The 17,546-nt window shown below is 52.6% G+C and overlaps 1 protein-coding gene across 3 annotated transcripts in view; it reads left to right on the top strand.

The window, feature by feature from the left end:
• Positions 1–10,071: 10,071 nt before the first annotated feature.
• The window catches only part of GLP1R (glucagon like peptide 1 receptor), a 41,880-nt gene continuing 34,405 nt past the window's right edge, over positions 10,072–17,546 (top strand). For 2 of the 3 annotated variants that reach the window (XR_012126134.1, XM_073224404.1), the window contains exon 1: positions 10,072–10,234. Coding sequence is in view for 2 of the 3 variants with exons in the window: in XM_073224404.1 (XP_073080505.1) it covers positions 10,157–10,234 (78 nt within the window). In the remaining variant the exon portion in view is untranslated. The remainder of the gene's footprint in view (positions 10,235–17,546) is intronic. The other variant, XM_037004559.2, reaches the window with a different exon arrangement.

The following is a 17,546-nucleotide window of genomic DNA, read 5'->3' as shown; positions in this document are numbered from 1 at the left end:
GACTTAATAACATAGTGTTACTATATGCCAGGCAATGGTCTAAGCATTTGACTTGGATTAACATATGCAATCCTTATACCAACCCGGTGAGGTCAGTACTGATAATTTGTCCATTTCACAGATGAGGAAACTGAGAGGTTAAATCACTTGCCCAAGATCTCACAGCTTGTAAGTGACAGAGGATTTGAACCCAGGCTGAATGGTTTCCAGTGCATGCTCTGATGAACTTTGCAAGGCAATATTGAATTTTTTAAAAGCCAGAGTCTAATGGCCTAAACCTCTAAAATTCATAATTGTGCCTAGAAAATAGTACATGTTTTTCTGACATGTTACTTTGAGCCGCTTTCATTTTCTGGATGGAAAGGACAACATGCATAGAAGAGAGGCTATCTAAAGCAAATATCAGCATTTGCATGGCTTGCAAGCAAATGCCCATTTAAAATTCAGGAATTTTGAAGGGAATTAGTAAGTTCTTTTAACATGCTCTTTCTGGGCTTTCCTGAACATTTTAGACCAGCAGGTGCATTGTTAACTGGAAGGATCTAGAGAAATTAGCTCTAGATTCCAAGTGAGAAGACACGAGGTCTAGTCCTAGCACACAGTCCCCCTTGCTAAGTGGCTTCCTCATCCACATGCAAAAGAAGAAAAAGTAACTAAGATGTCATTTTTCAAAGAATACAATTCATCAAATGATAAAAGAAAGCAAAAGTGTGAAAAGTAATTCATTAACCTAAATTTTTAAAAAATCAGGGAACTGTAGAGATACTTCCCATTAAAAAAGCAAAAAGCCACTCACAAAGTAACTGAGTGACTTAATCCTAAGTGTCTAATAGAATCTCCACGTTTTTAAGGTTTTTAAAAAATAATCCTCCTTTAGATATAAAAAGATACCACATGACAACACACTAAGAATAGTTAGGACATAAATCCAGAAACGTGCCTAATATTGAATGACTAAAGAATCCACCAAACATCACCCAGGGCTGTGTAGACATTGGTTTATGAGCCTTTTCTATATATTTGGTAAAAATTGTTCACCCATTAAAAGCACTAAAAATCGTGCCCTTTTCCCTCTCTTAGGTTCTCAGGAAACACACTGAGCTGGAGATCTGTGTTCAGGTTTCCTAGGAAGAGCTCCTGGAACAGCCCTGTGGGGCAGTGAAGGAGGCAGGGACAGGACGAGGAGGAAGAGGGGCTGAGATTTTGCCTTCGAAAAAATGACTTTTGTACCTCAAGCATGCGAGAAAAAGTCAGCCCCATTGCTTCTTTCCCAGCACTGGGCTTTGGCCACAAGAAGGAACCATATTCTTTGAACATTCAAGTCTTGATTTACATACAACCTTCTGAGATGAATATAAATACTTTGAAGTAATGTGCAAGTCATGAAAATGTTTTCAGCATGCCCTGAGTCAATACCGATTCTTTAGAAGCTCTTGGTTTATAGCGGTTTACCCTAACTGTTCCATTCTCCCCAAAAAGAGCCAGAGAGGGAGGGGCTCACAGTTGTTCCTATCCTCTGGGGCTTGTGAAATCACCCTCCTTGAGGATGTGGGGTGTGGCAGGGTGACAGTGTTACAGCTGTTTCTTTATAAACAGTTTTAATTGAACAGGTGTCCTCAGCGAACGGGGATATTCCTCTTGGCTTCACACGTGTTGCACTGGCAGCTGCCTGCCTTCCTGACAGAAGCCACCTCTCTTCACATTCATACTGAGGCTGTGGCTGATTAATTAAAGCACCTCCTCTCTATTCCAGGCAAAATCCTCATTTGACCTGGTGCAGACATTTGGTGCTCAAGCCTCTAATTTCCTGGCACCTTCACAACAGCTTCAAGATGGTATTTGTGAATGTGGGGGCTCTTTTCCAGTCTCCCAACTGACAAATTCAGGGGTATTTCTGTCACTGGAACCCCAGCCTCCCCAGACATGGGATTAGGGGCTTCACCCTGTGTCTGAGGTGACTGCACCCACCTGTTATTTTCTGTTACCAGGTATTCCTTCCTGATTATGCAAATCCTCCCGCTTTCTATTGTTCCCCTTTTGTTGTCCCCCCAAACCATCATGGTAAGAACCTGCCTGAGAGGTTGCCAGACATGTAGAAAATAGTTTTAATCTCTCTTTCCCTCTCTCTCTTTCTCTCTTTCTCTCTCTCTCCAGAGCTAAGAGCCAACTGTTTGGTGTTTAGCTAGCCCACGTCAGAAGCTTTGTCTCTTATGTGTCATCCCCTCTCCTGGGGGAAGCAGTCACTTTTAGTTTTTTTCCATGTTTACGGAATTCTTTTTAGAGAATATACTTGCTCTTTCTGCCTGGTCTGCTTTCTCTGGAAGCCTAAGCCAGCCCGTGGCTGTCAGCAGCCAGCTGTGGAGTTCTCTGGCGGGTCCCAGAGCCCACACTGCCCTCAGGTCGCTCCCCTGCCCACGGCCCCCTGGGCTGGGGAACAGCTGGCCCAGGGGATGAGCAATGAATCCCCTCACCCGGCTCTGAACCTCTCATGCCCACTGCCTGCCCTGCCCAGCTCCTTGGAGGGCAGGGACCAGCGTCTGCAAGCAGGAGGCTGTGCCCATGCTTCCTTTGCTCACAGTGCTCTGGGAGCCACACCAGGGTGCAGCAGGTGGTCGCTTGGGGCGGGAGGCCCCGAAAACCCCAGAGGGCAGCACTCTCTGTGATGTTTCTCCACTCTCTTCCTCTCCTTTGGAGGAGGGCACAGGTGGGAAGTGGTCAGGGTGCTGACAAGCCTGTCTCCTGACCTCCTCCTAACAGCCACGGAAAGGCTCCAGAGCCAGTGTGGCAAGATGGCCCCAGCCTTCCATACCACGTGTCCTCCAAAACAAAGTGTGTGAGCATTTCCCCTCCTCTGCAGAGAAGCCTGGGCTCTTTTAGAGTTGTCTGGGTTAGAGTTACCTTGCCTCCAGCACCGTCTGGGAAACTGACTTGACTGACGCATAACGTGCAGACATCCACCACCACGTCCCCCAGCCAGGAGAAGCCTGGGCAGCTCTTTACTCTGTTCCTGCTGATGGAAGTGTGTGTATGTGTCTCTAGGTCAATTTATGTATTAATTTGTCACTTGGTGCATAATATTTAGCACTACAATAAAAAACAAATGAGCCAATCCTATAAGGAATTGATTTTCCCTTCCACATCTGTTCACAGAGATATAAATCTAAAGTTTTGCTACTTTAAAAGCCTCCCCATGCAAATATAATCTAAAATTGCTAGGCTTTGAAGTTGGACTTTTCTGTCAAAAGATGTTTACAGATCTGTTCCCTGGAGCCTGGCCACTCATCTGCCTTTGGGCCCCAAAGACATTGATTACCTCCTGAGGTCCCTTCTGATTCACTCCAACTTAATATGATGGTGTTGAGCACCTTTTGTGCACAAGCTCCAGGCTAACCCTCAGGTAAGATGCAAGAGTGACCCTGCCAGCAGGCACAGGGGAGGGCAGAGTGTGGAGTCCCTCAGGTTTCCAAAGCTCTTTCTCCCTTGTTATCTCCTTTACTTTCATAACAATCTTGTGAGCAGACAGTAGCTGGGATTCTTACACAGATGGCAGAACTGAGACTTGGAAACTTGAGGTGATCTGCTTTAGGGGACAAAGGAAAATAGCAGAAGAACGAGGGTGAGCGCCCAGGTCTTCCCACACCCCACACACTGGGCCATTCCCCTAAGCCAGGTGGGAGTAGGGAGCCTGTAGGAGATCTTACTCCTTGGTACCTGCCATGCCGTATATTTGTGGGATTTTGTTTGTTGGTTTGCTGTCAGGTTTAAGGCACTGATGTTTCTTGTGTGAAAGTACCACACCCTTCTTGTGTGAAAGTGGCCACCCCTGGATACTCTGGTGTGGGTCAGTGAATTCCTGATAGGGAGACATGGGGAACAGTCTCTTCCCAGAAGTCAGAGCCGTGGGTCTTGGATGTGACCTTAAAGTGGCACTGGCAAAGATGGCAGAGCTCATGAAGACCTGCAATCAGTAGCAGCTTCCTGGGCGCAGGGGCCGAGACAAAGGCAGGGGGACGGGAATGAGGCCCATTAGCATAGAGCCTTGGTGCTGTGCCACCCTGTGGGGCTTGCTGATATCAGATGATGGAGAGTGTGGCCAGGATGAAGGCCCTGAGGATGGCAGCAAGTACCAGCCTGGGCCACTTGCATCCAGACATGACTGCTGTGGTCCCCAATAGCTACAGTCACCTTGAACATGGTCTGCTGGCCAACCTCAGTCTGCTCCTGCAACAGCATGCGCTTCAGAACCTTGTCCTTGAGGGGCATTCCTGGCAAAAAGTTATGATCTCAAACCCCCTGATGGGCTGAGAGAAGAGGCAGATTTCCAGGGACCACCTGGCTTGACGATGGGGACCCACTCATTGTCTTCAATTTGCTGTCCTGAGTTCTAGGGCCTCCGCCCTAGTTTTGAACACAGCTGAGATTCCCATCCCTGGCTGTTGCTGCCAAAGCCTCCATAGCTTTCCGTTCTAGGACCCTGGGGGCTCCCAGCCCCTCCTACAGTGCCAGAGTTCATCAGCTTTTGTCTCAGAGAAAGGCTTTTCATACGGCATTTGTATGTTTGTGCATTTTCATAAGGCAAATTTGCCATGCTTGGAATTAATTCTGTAAGCCCACTCTCCCAGAGCTCCGCCTGAGAGTATCTGGATGGTTGAGGGATGGGGCATCTGAGCCATTAGGTGCTGGGCAGGTTCATCAGCTTTGTTTGCCATCCCGTTTGGCAAATGAGCCAGAAACCAGAGCATTGTTGAGTGCACTGGGGGGTTAGTACTTTCAGAAGAGCTCAAGAGTTAGCCTTGTGAGAAGGAAAAATGACACAGATTGGGTCCTTGGAAAATGTCAGCTGTGAAGCATTTCCACCCTAGGCTTATGAGGCCTGTGGCTAAGTAAAGGATGCTAAGAGGGGAACAACTAGGGAGAGTCTCGGAGAAGGAGGCTGCTTGCTGGTGGGCCGGTTAGCATGTTAGTCTGAGGACACCTTTTATTTTAGACTCGGGTTGACGCTGGTTTCATTTCTCATTTTGATCACAGTGGGTTTCTCGGCCATGACAGAGGCGCTGAAAGGCAACAGTGAGAAGGCCCATGTGATGCTTCTTTTTCATTTGATTTCCAGTGGTGTGAAATTTGGCACATTTCCTCTTTTCCTACAGAGTCTTAATTCTGTGAGGGGACAGTGACATGTTTGTCAGTAACCATCCCCTCCCTGGCCCCCTACCTTCTCTCCAGAGAAAAAGGCAGACAGGTGGGAATAGCCAGGCATGGAGGATAGAGAAGACAGACAGATAACAACAAATGAGCTGTAGGTCCAGGAGCCACAGCCACACAGACTCAGAATCCCCTTGCCCATGTTGCCTTCCACTGACAGAGGAGGAGGAGGTACGCCCAGGGTAAGAGTCCCATTCACCTAATGGAAGCTACAAAAAGTGGACTTTCAGAAGCCCTCTACTTGGACTAACTAGCCTGCCACAGGCTGATTCAGGGGCACATGCCGGCTGTGTTTGTCAGGGTAGGCTAGCTGCGTGGCAAACAACTCTCAGATCCCAGTGGTTTAATAATCCAAAGCATGTCAGCAGGCAACTGCTCCACACGGTCATTCAGGGACCCAGGCTTCTCTTGGTTCCATGTCCCCTAGGGTCTTGGAGTTCTCCCCTGGATCATCTGTGTCTAGCTGGGGGGAGGAGAGGGTGTGGAAGATGTGCAGGAGGTTTTATGTGCCAAGCCTGGCGGTTGTCTTTACCACCTTCTTTCATATTCCATTGGCCTGCACTAAATATGAAAAGAGATATGAGAAAATAGGCTCCCAATGTGTTATGGGTTGAATTCCCCCAAAAAGATATCTAGATATCCTAACTCTCAGTACCTTAGAATGTGACTTGTTTGGAAACAGGGTTTTACAAACCCTGTTTTTAGTTTATCCAGTTAAAATGAGGTTACTAGGGTGGGCCTTAATCCAATGTGACTGGGAAATTTGGACCCAGAGAGGCACGCACAGAGGGAAGACCATGGGAAGCCATGGGAAGAATGCCATCTACAAGCCAAGGAGTGCCTGAGGCTACCAGAAGCTAGGAGAGAGGCCTGGAAGAGACTCTTGCTCACAGCCCTCAGAAGGAGCCAGCCCTGCCAACACCTAGATTTCAGACTTCACGCCTCTGGAACAGTGAGACAATAAATTTCTGTAGTTTAAACCACCCAGTTTATAGTATTTTGTTATGGCAGTCCCAGGAAACTAACACTTGCTCTGTGCCCAGATTTGGGGAGCATAAAGCCAACTTGGCTACCTTCTCATCAGAAGGAAGAGAACTGGTGGCCCCTACGGCACCACCTGCCATCCTCCCTGGTTCTGCCACTCTTACCAAGCCCTTCTCCCCACAACTCCCTCCCTCCTCTGGGGTTTCTCTCACCTTCTCGCCATTGCTGACACTAATCCCTCGCAGGGGAGCCCCAGTCACTGCTGGCCACAGTCCCCATGTGGAGAAGAGAGAGGACCTTTGCTGTTCTCACCTGCTTTTTCTCTTTCTTGGTCCAGAGATGAACAAACCCTGCCAACTCCTTGCTAAGTGACCTCAGGCAAGTCCCCCTGACCCTTGTGGGACTCAGTTTCCCTCCCTGCAAAGTTGGAGGGATCCCACTGGCTTCTCTCTCAACAGAACGCTCAGTTATGAAATGACGCTGTGACACTTTGGAAATACGGTATGCTGCATCCACCCAAGAGAGCAATAATCACTGTAGCTCGAGAGACTCTAAATCTCCCCAGCAGACTGCCTGCAGCTGGACAGGACCCAACACCTGTGAACCTCAGCTGGAAGGTGAGTGGGGGGCAGTAATAGCAGCACCACACAGTGGGGAGGTTCTCTGTCATCCAGCCAGCCTCCTCCCTCACCCAGACCTGGGGGACTGGGCTGTTGCCACCTGGACTAGGAAAGGATGTACTAAGCTGGAGCCCTGGGCATTAGAAGCTGCCTATGGCCTTGCTGAGACCTGGCACAGCTGGTGCAACGACAGCCCGGAAGATGGAGGGCCACTGGGAAAAACAACCACGTTAATGCTGCCATTTGCCAAGGATGCCCTTGTGCCAGGTTCTAGGTAAGTACTCTTTCTGCAATGGATGAATGTGGGCTATGGAGTCAGTGTGTGTGGTCTGGGGGCGGGGGGGTGCACCCAGGCTCTCTGGGGCTGTCTTGAGCCACCATGGGCTAGTTAGTTCACTGCTTTGTGCTTTAGAAATGATCTCACTTAACAACCCAGAATTACTCCCAGAAATGCTAGGTCAAGGGGCAAGGAGCAGGGTCCCACAAGAGAAGTGGGAGGCTGAGGGGAGAGCCCTGATCTGCAGAACCACCTGCCTGTGAGACGCTCACCCATCCTGGGAAGCTACTGGCAGCCAGGCTTTCCTGGCTCCTGGCAGGAGACAGATTCCAGGCCCACTCCTGCAGCTGGCTTCCCTCTCTCCCAGCAGCAAATCTTCAGACTCCCCTGTGGAAGACTAGGGTGAGGGTGCCAGCAAGCATTAAATGAAGTAACACTCACATGGCTCCCAGAACAGTGCCAGGCTTGAGGCAAGTGCTCAGGCAATGGTGGCGTCTGTTATTATCCCCATTGTGCAGATTGTGAGACCAAGGCTCAGAGATGTTCAGTGAATGAGTGAGCTGCAGTTGACCCAGACTGATAGACTAAGATCTCTCTGTAGGTGTGTGTGCGCTATAGTACGCTAAGACAGATCGGCTCCTTCCTCACCTGGTCCTGCAAAAAGGTCCTACGAAAAAGTGGTTTTTCGCTTTGGAAAATAAATTTCTTATGGAACTTCGAGCTTGGAAAAGAACCTGAACTATACAGGTAAGAGACACCTAGTTTGTTTTTTTATTGTTTTTTAGTAGTTCCTTTTTCCTTCCTCCAACTCCTCCCTTTTTCTCTCTGCCTGCCCTATCCCTCCCTCCCAACCTTTCCCCAAGTGAAAGATCCTGTCCTGCCCACTGCCAGGTCTCATTAAGGAGAGGGTTTTCTTCAGCCAGAGATTTCAACCTATGAATTTGGTGGGGGAGCAAACATTGCAACCATAGCAAGGCCTGAGCAAGGGGCCCTGATCACAGAGTGGGAGAAGACAGACCTGTCCTACCCAGTATACATAACCTGCTATCTCTCCCAGCCCATCCTTCTTCTGCTAAGTTTTTGAGCACCTCCTGTATGCCAGACACTTCCTGCACACTTGAATTGACACATTACACTTGCAACAAACATAGCACCCACTAGGTGCTGGCATGTACTGCTGCTGAGTACCCAGAGATGAATGGGGAAGCATCCCTTCCCTCAAGGAGCTCACAGTCTAATAAAGGGAAGTCATAATAAGGATGTGACAGAACACTGTAAGCGCCTCAATTTATTCCAGTGGTTATTGTAAACAAGTACTGTGCTGTGCATTGTTGTCAGAGAGATGAGCAATACAAGAAGCCTGCCCCTGAGGGGCTCAGAGCCCACAGGGAAACCAAGAAATTCAACAGATAACATTTGACAAGGGCACCTATGCTGCCTTAAAGGGTCTTTGAGAGGCAGCAGTGAGGAGAGGTTTCTTAGAAAGGGGACCGCCTGAGCTGGGTTCTGAAGCATGGGTAGGAGCTTGGGCAGCTGAGGTAGGTGAAGACAGAGAGAACTGAGTGTGTGAAAGCAGAGAGGTGGGAGAAAGCACTTGCAACAGGTCCAGTTAGGAGGTAAGCTGGGGGCAGTCTGAGCAGGCTTATTAAATGCTAAGAGTTTTGACATTTGGTCCTGAGTGATGGGGAGCCAATAGGTGGGCTCAAGGACAAGGCCAGATTACAGTTTGAGAAAGTTAATCCTCTGGAGATGGATGAGGAAGGAGGGAGAGAAGTTAGCTTGTTTAAAAAAAGGAATCAGAACTTGGATCGACTCTGAAACTTACTTCCCTGACTTAATTCCCCCGAATGTACAATGCACTGTCTTGTAGCAGGTGCAAGGCACCTCCATGGAAACATCAGGACACAGCACAGGGTGCCACCATGCAGAGATGGAGCCAGGGAGGGGCTTGGAGCCCTGAGCACCCTCTAGGCAGTGCTGAAATACAGTGGGCAGGCCCTCTCAGAGCCCAGGTCTGGTGAGGAGACAGTCACAGCCCAGGGGGGTACCACAGGGATGTGAGGCCGCGTCAGAGCGAGCACAGAGGACTTGGCCCCCTGGGTGTTCAAACGCGAGGTTGAGCGATCTGCCACCCAAATGCTCCCGTCCCTGGGTACTCTTAAATGCCCACTGACTTCAACTGGGGTCTCCCAGGAGCCCATCTTGAGGGAAGGCCGTAAGGACAAGCCGGGGTATCCCACTTTCCCACCCCTACTCCTCAAGGGCGTTACGAGGGTCAAGCCAGGGACCTCTTGTCTCTCCCCCACAGCCTGGCGGTAGGAAGGGAATCCGAGGTGGCCTGTGCACCCACTGCCCAGCACGGTGTTTGGGTGTGGGACTCCATAAAGCAGGAGACAGATACAGGAAGCACAGCCAGCCGCGGGCCCGCGTTATCACACCGTCGCGCAGGTTCTCAGACCGCGGTCGGAGGCCGCAAGAGCGGGGGATCCTCCGGACTCTCCGGCAGCCAGGCCTCCACTGATCCGTTAGTCGTTGACCCCCGCCCCCACCCCACCCCAACCCTCCCCTTAGCTGTCCCAGGGGTGCCTTAGGGACAGAGCCCAGGAATGAGAAGAGGAGTTGTGGACGGCCGGTATTTCTTGGGGCTACACTTTCCGGGAGGGGTCTGAGGAGCAGTGTGGCCTTGGACAAGTCCCCTGCGCTCCACCGGCCTCAGTTTCCTTTGGGGTACCCCGAACAGGTGGGGATGGCTTGGCTTTCCTGGCTGGGGGAGCCCGGGAGAAGGTTGGCGTGCCGGGGTGGGGGCGGCGCTCGCTGCTGGAGGCCGGGCTCCTGCGCTTTCTAGACCCAAGCGGCGCTCGCCCGGAGCGCAGTGCCCGGTACCTCCCGGCCCAGGACGGGCCCAGAGGCGCCTCCGCCTGCCGGGGCGGAAGACCCGGGACCCCGCCCGCCCCTCCCGCGGGCGGGGCGGCCCCCGCGCCGGCTCCTCCCCCGGCGCCGCCGCCCGCCCGGGACCAGTCGCCGAGCGCAGTGCCGCAGGTGGCAGCGATGGCCCGGTTCTGAGCGCCCCGCCATGGCCGGTGCCCCCGGCCCGCTCCCCCTCGCGCTCCTGCTGCTCGGGGCGGTGGGCAGGGCCGGCCCCCGCCCCCAGGTGAGACCCGCGGACCCGGGGACGGGGTGGCAGGTGCGCTGCGGGATGCAGGTTTAGTGTCCGGGCAGGAGCGGCCCGGACTTGAGCTAAACTCCGCGACCGCAGGCGGAGGAAAGAGAAGCCTCGGGGGAGTAGGGACTGGAGAGTTGGGCGCCCTGGGCTGGGTGGCCGAGGTGGGTGCCTGGATGGGGACGACTGTCCCACCCCGGCGAGGCGCCCGCTTCTCGCCTCCGGGGCCCCTCCACCAGCGCACAGCTAGCTGTCCGCGACCGCCCTGTACCGACTTGTGCGCCACAGCTCACAGGCCACTTTCCCAACTCCTCCTCCTCCTGAACCCGTGCCAGCAGCCCCAGCACAGCGGGGTCTCGCCCCCTACCCCGACCTCATCTCTCCCACTATGGCCCAACCCTGTCCTGCGGTGCCTACCCGCCAACCACCGGGCTTACTCCTCAAAGACCCTGAGAGGCCGGGAGAGAGCCAGGGTATAGGCACCCAGTCCCATCGCCCCTCACCAGCCCCCTAGCACCAGTCACCCAGCCTCTGACTCATAGCCCCAGGGACCCTGCAGTGGCAGCTTGTTGTCCTTCCTCATGACCTCCCAGATGGAACTTGGGTGCCCCCCCAACCCCTGCAGCAAATGCGTAGGAGGCTCCCTGCTCCTCTGGAAGCAGCCAGGCCTGGCTCTTAACAGTCATCCGACCCCTCCTTGGTTGACAACACACACCTCAAGACATACAGGGAGACACAGACACATCTTGGCCCCCTTGATGACACAGGAGAACAGGCCACAGGTGGACCCCTGTGGTGCCATTCTCCAGCCTTACTGTCCTCCCTGCCTTTCCTGCCTCCGGGCTCCTGCCCTGGCTGGGGGCTGCTGGCAGCTTGCTTTTGAAGAGGGGAGCTGTCCAGAGATGCTGTGCCATGCTTGAGCAGAGAGGAAGCACAGACTTGGGTGGCCTGTCTTATGTCAGGGAACTCTCTCCCCATCACCTCCCCCTCCTATTCCCAGACCTAAAGAACTGAGGGTTTGGGGGAGTGGGCCTAGACAGCCCTTGAAATTTGTTCCAGCAAGTGTGTGCAGGTGGGAAGCAGGATGTGAGGCCATTGCCCTGGTGAGGGCTGACTCTGCCCCTGACTAATAACCCAGATATGGACAGCTGTGCCTCCCAGCTCAGGTGCCAGCCCATTTTCAGCCCCCATACTCTTTTCCAGACTCCTTCCTTCCCTCTCTGTGTCCCCCAGACCCTGCCACCTAGTCACAGAAGACACCCTCCCCACCCACAGCACCTTCCCCAGCCCTCAGCTTCTGGCTTCCTGGTGTCTTTGGACTTCCCAGAGCCAGGGCTGGAGACCCATCACTCACCTCTCTCTCACCTTTACCTCCTCCTCTGGGTCCCTTCCTGCTCCAGTCCAAGTGTGCAGACTCAGTTCATACTAAGGGAAAAGGAGAGTTTCAGAAACCGCCTGTCTTCTCCCCAGAGGTCTTGAAACTGCGCTTCTAAAATACCCTCATTCCTCAGCCTTGGGCCAGAGCAAAAGCTGAGTATCCTGGGGCATAACCATAACAGTCCTGGGGCAGCACCGGGCTCTGAGTAGAAAGGGCAGCACTTCTGAGGATGCTGTTGCAGGGGCACTGAGTACCCCTGGGCACTTAGAGATTTGAGCGACAGGAGCTTTGAGTTTAGACTGCACTAATTGTGATACTCCCTCATGCCTGTGTTGAAGACTTCAAAAAACAGTGAATATTGCATTTCATTTTCTGTTCATGTGGTCAACAAAGAACAGAGTTAATCCCTCCATTTAACTGATGGGACAAAGGCTCAGAAAAGGAGTGTTCCCTGCATATGGTGACCCAATGGTTCAGGAAGAGATTGAAGAAAGGGGTGCAGGGCTGGGCTGGTGCCTAATATCTGCCTACTCAGGCGGACTGATGGAAGAAGAGAATGAGCTGTCTGCCGTCAGGTCCGGCCAGGCTGGAAGAAACCTCCTTGCAGACAGGAGGATGGCCTACTTGACCTCTGAAGAAGGGGACCAAGGCCACTGCTTCATTGTTGCTAGAAAGGAACCCCCATTCCTTATCCCCCCAAGACGTTTTTGAGGGACCTACTGAGGAGACAGGCAAGCCTCTGACACCCAAAATTAGAACCAAACAAACCTGGGTCATATACTGGGTCTGCTATTAGCTGGTGATCTTGGGTAGAAAACTTGACCATCCAAACCTCAGTTTTCTCATCTATAAACAGGGATCACAAGTTCTACTCCATAGGGTTGTGGAGGGGACTGAGCCCCTGGCACCCTGAAACGGCAGCTTTAGTCACTTGGGGGAGCTGACCTGTTTGCCCTCGGGAGTCTGGGAGCCTTCCCACGGCAGCAGAACAAGGCTTGGAGCAGGGCTGCTGGAGGCCTGCACTTCTGCGCTCCTGTGAAGGGTGGTGGAGTCCCCAGTGCACAGCGGTCAGCATGGACTTTGTTCTGAGCTGGGCTCCCTCCCGGACATGGACTCCAGGTGGGGGCCGGGGCAGGAACAACCACGAAACCACATCCTGCCCTCGAATACCTTGCTCTGAGGAGACAGGCCCTTCCTTAGCTGCAGCCTCCCCCTAAGCAGATTCGTGTGTGTGTGTGTGTGTGTGTGTGTGTGTGTGTGTGTAAGTGAGAGAGAGAGAGACAGAGAGACAGAGATACAGAGTTAGAGATAGGTGGAGAGAGACAGACCAGGCGGAGAGGGGTGTGGGCTGTGTGAGTCATTTCTGGGTGTATTTGTATGTGGACCTGTGTGTCAGTCTGCCTGTGTGCGACTCGGTGTGTGTGAAGCACCTCAGCATGTAATTGTGTGTCTGACAGTGTATATGCCTTTGTGACTCCATGTGTGATGGGAAGGTCTCTGTGCATGTGAGACATCTTAGTGTGTGAATGGGTGTTTTCTAGTACGTGCCCGTGTGCTGGTAGGGCGAATGGGCTCAGGACAGAATGCGTGGCTGTTTCTCTGCATGCACATGTGTGACAGTGGGAGCTGAGTATGTCAGTCAAGGCATCTGTATGCATGTATGCTTGTGTGTGTTGGCGGGCAGTGTCTCAGCATGTGAGCATGTACCTAACTGTGTGTGTGTGTGAGCTCCATATGGGTCATGTCTCTGTATGTAAGCATGTGCTGTGTGATGTGTATGGAACTGTATGTGACTGTTTCCATGTAAGTGTTCCTGTTCACGGAGAACGTGTGTGCAGTGTTCCTCTCCCAGCCCTTCTGCTCACATATCTGGGGCCCTTACGGGAAAAGAGGGGGTCAGAGCCAGGGGTCCAGCAGCCCCACCCCACCAGAGCACAGGGGCCGGTGGTGATGGTTCTCGGAGGGGGCCAGCGGGGAAGGAGGATGGGGCCTGCAAGGAGCTGCTGGGGAAGAGGAAGGGCCGCATCAGTTGGGAGGCCCCAGAGTTTGTCCTTGGGAGCCCTTCTCCCATTTTTCCCACCTCAGTGGCCCAGAGAGGCCAAGGTCTCTTTCCCCCTTCCCCTTAATCAAAAAGGTTCCCAGAAAGATGAACTTGTTCACAATGAAAAATAAACCTGTAGGATGGATTTTTCAGGCTAGCAGCTGTTCTCTGGAGAGGGATTGCCTTTGCGGGGTGTGGGGAAGCCCCGTCACCTTGACAGTGACCACTGCATCCGCATCTTTCTCTGCCTATGCTGTTCTTCCTTCTAACACTACCCGATTGTATAGGGCTTGATAATCCATAAAGATGCTTCATCTTGCTGAATCTGTTCAATAATTCTTTGGGAAGAATGGGGAGTCCATTTTGCAGATGAGGAAACTGGGGCCTCTGTGAAAGTGTGTCGCATCAGCCCCACATTAAAAGAGCTGGGATATAATCTGAGGGCTCGTGACTCTCTGCCTGGCATGTTCTCCTGCACAGCACTCCCTCCTGGCATCCTTTTTCACCTGCTTCCTCCCCAAACCAAAGCTGAGAGATGCCCCCTCCATCCCAGGCAATGTCCACATTTGCCTTCATCCCCTTCAGAGAGAGCCCATGAATCTTGGCAGGTCCAAGTTCTAAAACCTGCCAAGCTGCCCTCACCCCAGCCCTGTAGGCCCCCCACCAATGCCCTGCACCATGGGCTGGCTCTGCTGCCCTGCGAGGGGAAGGACCCTCCACCGCTGCCTGCTCCCCACAACCCAGCAGCCTCAGCCCCAGCCCACCAGGCTTGCAGCCAGGACTCACGCAGAGGAGGATGAGATGGGGTGCGGGTCTGGTGGGCTGGGTCCTGCCCATGGGCACAGAGTCCTCAGAATCCCCACTTGGCTTTGCCACCAGCTATGGTTGCTGATGGAAGATGTCACAAATGAAGTGAAGTGATTGGTCCTTGGTGTGAAAATATGTTCATTTCCTCCTTCTGGGAGCTTTTGGATATCAGAAGTGAGGGGGGATGGGGCCCAGACTTCCCAGGAAGCCAGGCTGCCTGGTTCAGTCTGCCCTGTCCTGTGAGTAGGAGACACCATGAGAACGGCTGCCACTGGCTGCATTCTCCGTGCACCAGCGGCCCTGCTAAGCACTAACTCACTGAATCCTCACAATGCTCCTGGGCTGGTAGGGACTGTTATTCCACCTGAGGCCATAAGTTAAAACTCTCATACAATGTCCCAAACCTCATTTATGGGGCATCCAGGGTCAGACCCAGATCTGAGCCCAAAGTCGGGGCTGTTCACTCTCACTGTACTACTGTGGCCATCTGAACACCAGGTGCTGATGCACAGGGTGGCCGCCAGCCCCTTCCTAGACCATCCATCCGTCTTGTCTGTCCCAGGTCCTACCCACTGCTGTCCTCCTGCCCCAGAAAATCCTCCTGAACACCACTCCAGGGCTCTCCTCTGCTCACTGGATCATCGAGGTCACCACCTGTGCACCTTTGTCCCTGCTGGGCCCTCCTGTTGAAATGCCCACCATCCACCCTTGCTAGCCCAGGCTCTTGAGTCTCACTGAGCCCTGCCCCAGTCACTCCCTGAGCACTGTCACCCACTGCCACCTCTGTCACATCCTGCAAAGCACTTGACCCCACCACTTGGTAGCCTGGGGACTGTCAGGCCAGAGCTCTGTACTCATCTCTTTGTTCCCCCAAGTCACCCCATCCCCCTCCACCACCCAGAGCCGGCACAATATGGTCTCCATCAACACAGGTCAGGGAGAGGCTGGCGGTCTGGGTAGTGTGTGCTGTATGTGTTTGGCGAGGCTGCAGTGCGCACTATTTGGAGACCCTGAACTAGTACAGGAAGAAGACACAGCACCCCTCTTGCCAGGCAGTCCTGAAGGGAGAGACACAGCCCTGCCCTCAGGCAGCCTCAGTCTAGTTTCATGTGAGAGGCTCTGCTCCCAGCAGGTGACAACTGCCTTTGTCTTGAAGCTCCTTGGGGTGTTTGCGGCCAGGCTGGCCTTCATAGTGCTGTCCTTAGCCTTTACCCCCACCCCGAGACTCCCTGCCCCAGATGCACCTTCTGCCCCAGTTCCCAGGAGTGACCTTGCTTCCTGGCCGCTTACCTCCTGGAGAGCTCGAGAGGGATTTCTTCCCGGTGTCTCCGCCTTCCCACCCCCAGCAGCTGCTGCTTCAGGGGCAACGAGGAGAAGGAAATGCGGGTTGCGTGGGGTTGATCCCCCAGGACTGCCTTTAGTGCCAACCCCTCAGTTGTAGCGAAAATCATGACAGTGCCTTTGCTGTTGTGTTTGATGTTTTGTTCTTTTTATTCATTTTTTAAGCAAGTACACTTGCCCTTTGTCCTCAGAAGAACTCTGTCCTTCAGAGGGCCCCACCTGTGGCCTCAGCACACTCTCTCCAAGAATGTGGCTGGGGTTCAAGCAAGCTCGGGCCCTGCCTGGGGCTTCCTGGTGGGCAGGACTGAGCACAGGACAACCAATGTCTTTGTGGGAGGTGTCTTATAAACTACAATTCGGCTTACACCGGGGCAGTGCCGGGGAGGAAGAAATCTCTGCCCCTTGAGGTTTTTCCAGCTGGTCTAAGAATCAAATTGATGTAAGACAGATTAACAGGAGGAAAAAAGTAATCACGTTTGCCTGGGGAAGCCATAGACAGGAGTTCCGAGAAGGTCCGGAGAAGGCGGTATGTAATCATCCTGAACCAAGGAGAAGGGGCAGGGGGTCTGAGACTTCAAAGGAAAAGGGAAGTAATTTACAGGAATATGGAAAGAGTAAATATTTAGTAAACAAAATACTTGATGGGCCACACAGAAACAATGGGGTACAGAGAGGAATTTTAACACGTCACCTTCCTTTCTGAACACCCCTAGTTTACCCTATAATATAGCTGCTATGGTGACCGCTGCCTCCTGGAGCAGTTCCTCCACCTCAGTTATTTTTATGCAGTTGCGGGTGGGAGGTCAAAGCTGCTCTCTGAGTCTTTTGGGGCTTGATTGTTCGCAACTGTGAAATAATCTGCCCGTCACTACGGAATACTCTGGGGTGCCCTGCCTTGGTGCCTACTGCAGGGTCACCCAGAAACGAGAGCCAGCATATGCTTAGGACACCACCAGTCAAGGGGACAAGCTTCCAAAAGGAAGCTATTTTAATTTCAGCACACGTGTGTATTTTTGTGGTTTTGAAAAATGAAATTTTGTTTTAAATTATGTATAAGCCCTACATGTTATACAAGGGGCTCTCTGGTCATTTCAGCATCTGCAGCCTCTAAGTGAAGAATATTTATAAAACCGTCTTGGAAAAAATACAGATAAAAAACACACACAGTCCTGAGGCATATCTACAGGAAGTGCACAAAAAAGTTTTGAAGGGAGAGTCCTCACCTGGGTGGGTCTGTTTGGGCCTCTGTGTTAAAAAGGCAGTTCTGTTATCTTATCTGAAAATTAAGGTTCATATCCCCCTACTCACAGATAGGGGGACCCCTTCCATTGTGGGCCTGATTTCTGTGTTCTAGAACTTTCTAGTCCCCTCACCCCATGTCCTCAGGAATTCTCCAGTTGATAGAAGCTGGGCTGAATATTGGATCTGTATTGTGTTACTAGAAGGGGTCACTGAGGGATGCCCTTGGCCTTCAGGTACATGATTGCATTCTGCGGAAGGGATGCTAATGGCGTATCCTTCCCAGGCTCTGTAGCATTGAGTCCCACGTGCCACACACCCTTAGTACTCCATCACAGTCTCCGACCTGGGAGACTCTAGGTCCTAGCTCTGGTCTTTGGGCTCTGTGCGATCTTGAATGAGTCCCCCTCCAACTCTGGGCTTGCATGTCCTCTTCTAGAATGGTTGAAAGTGTGAGAACCTTGCAGGCAGGCTGACTGGGCACTGGAAAGGAGCAG

Source organism: Manis javanica, chromosome 16 (assembly GCF_040802235.1).
Source record: "Manis javanica isolate MJ-LG chromosome 16, MJ_LKY, whole genome shotgun sequence".
NCBI classification, from domain to species: domain Eukaryota; kingdom Metazoa; phylum Chordata; class Mammalia; order Pholidota; family Manidae; genus Manis; species Manis javanica.
Note: the sequence above shows the minus strand (reverse complement) of the source record. Positions and strands in the feature narration are given on the sequence as shown.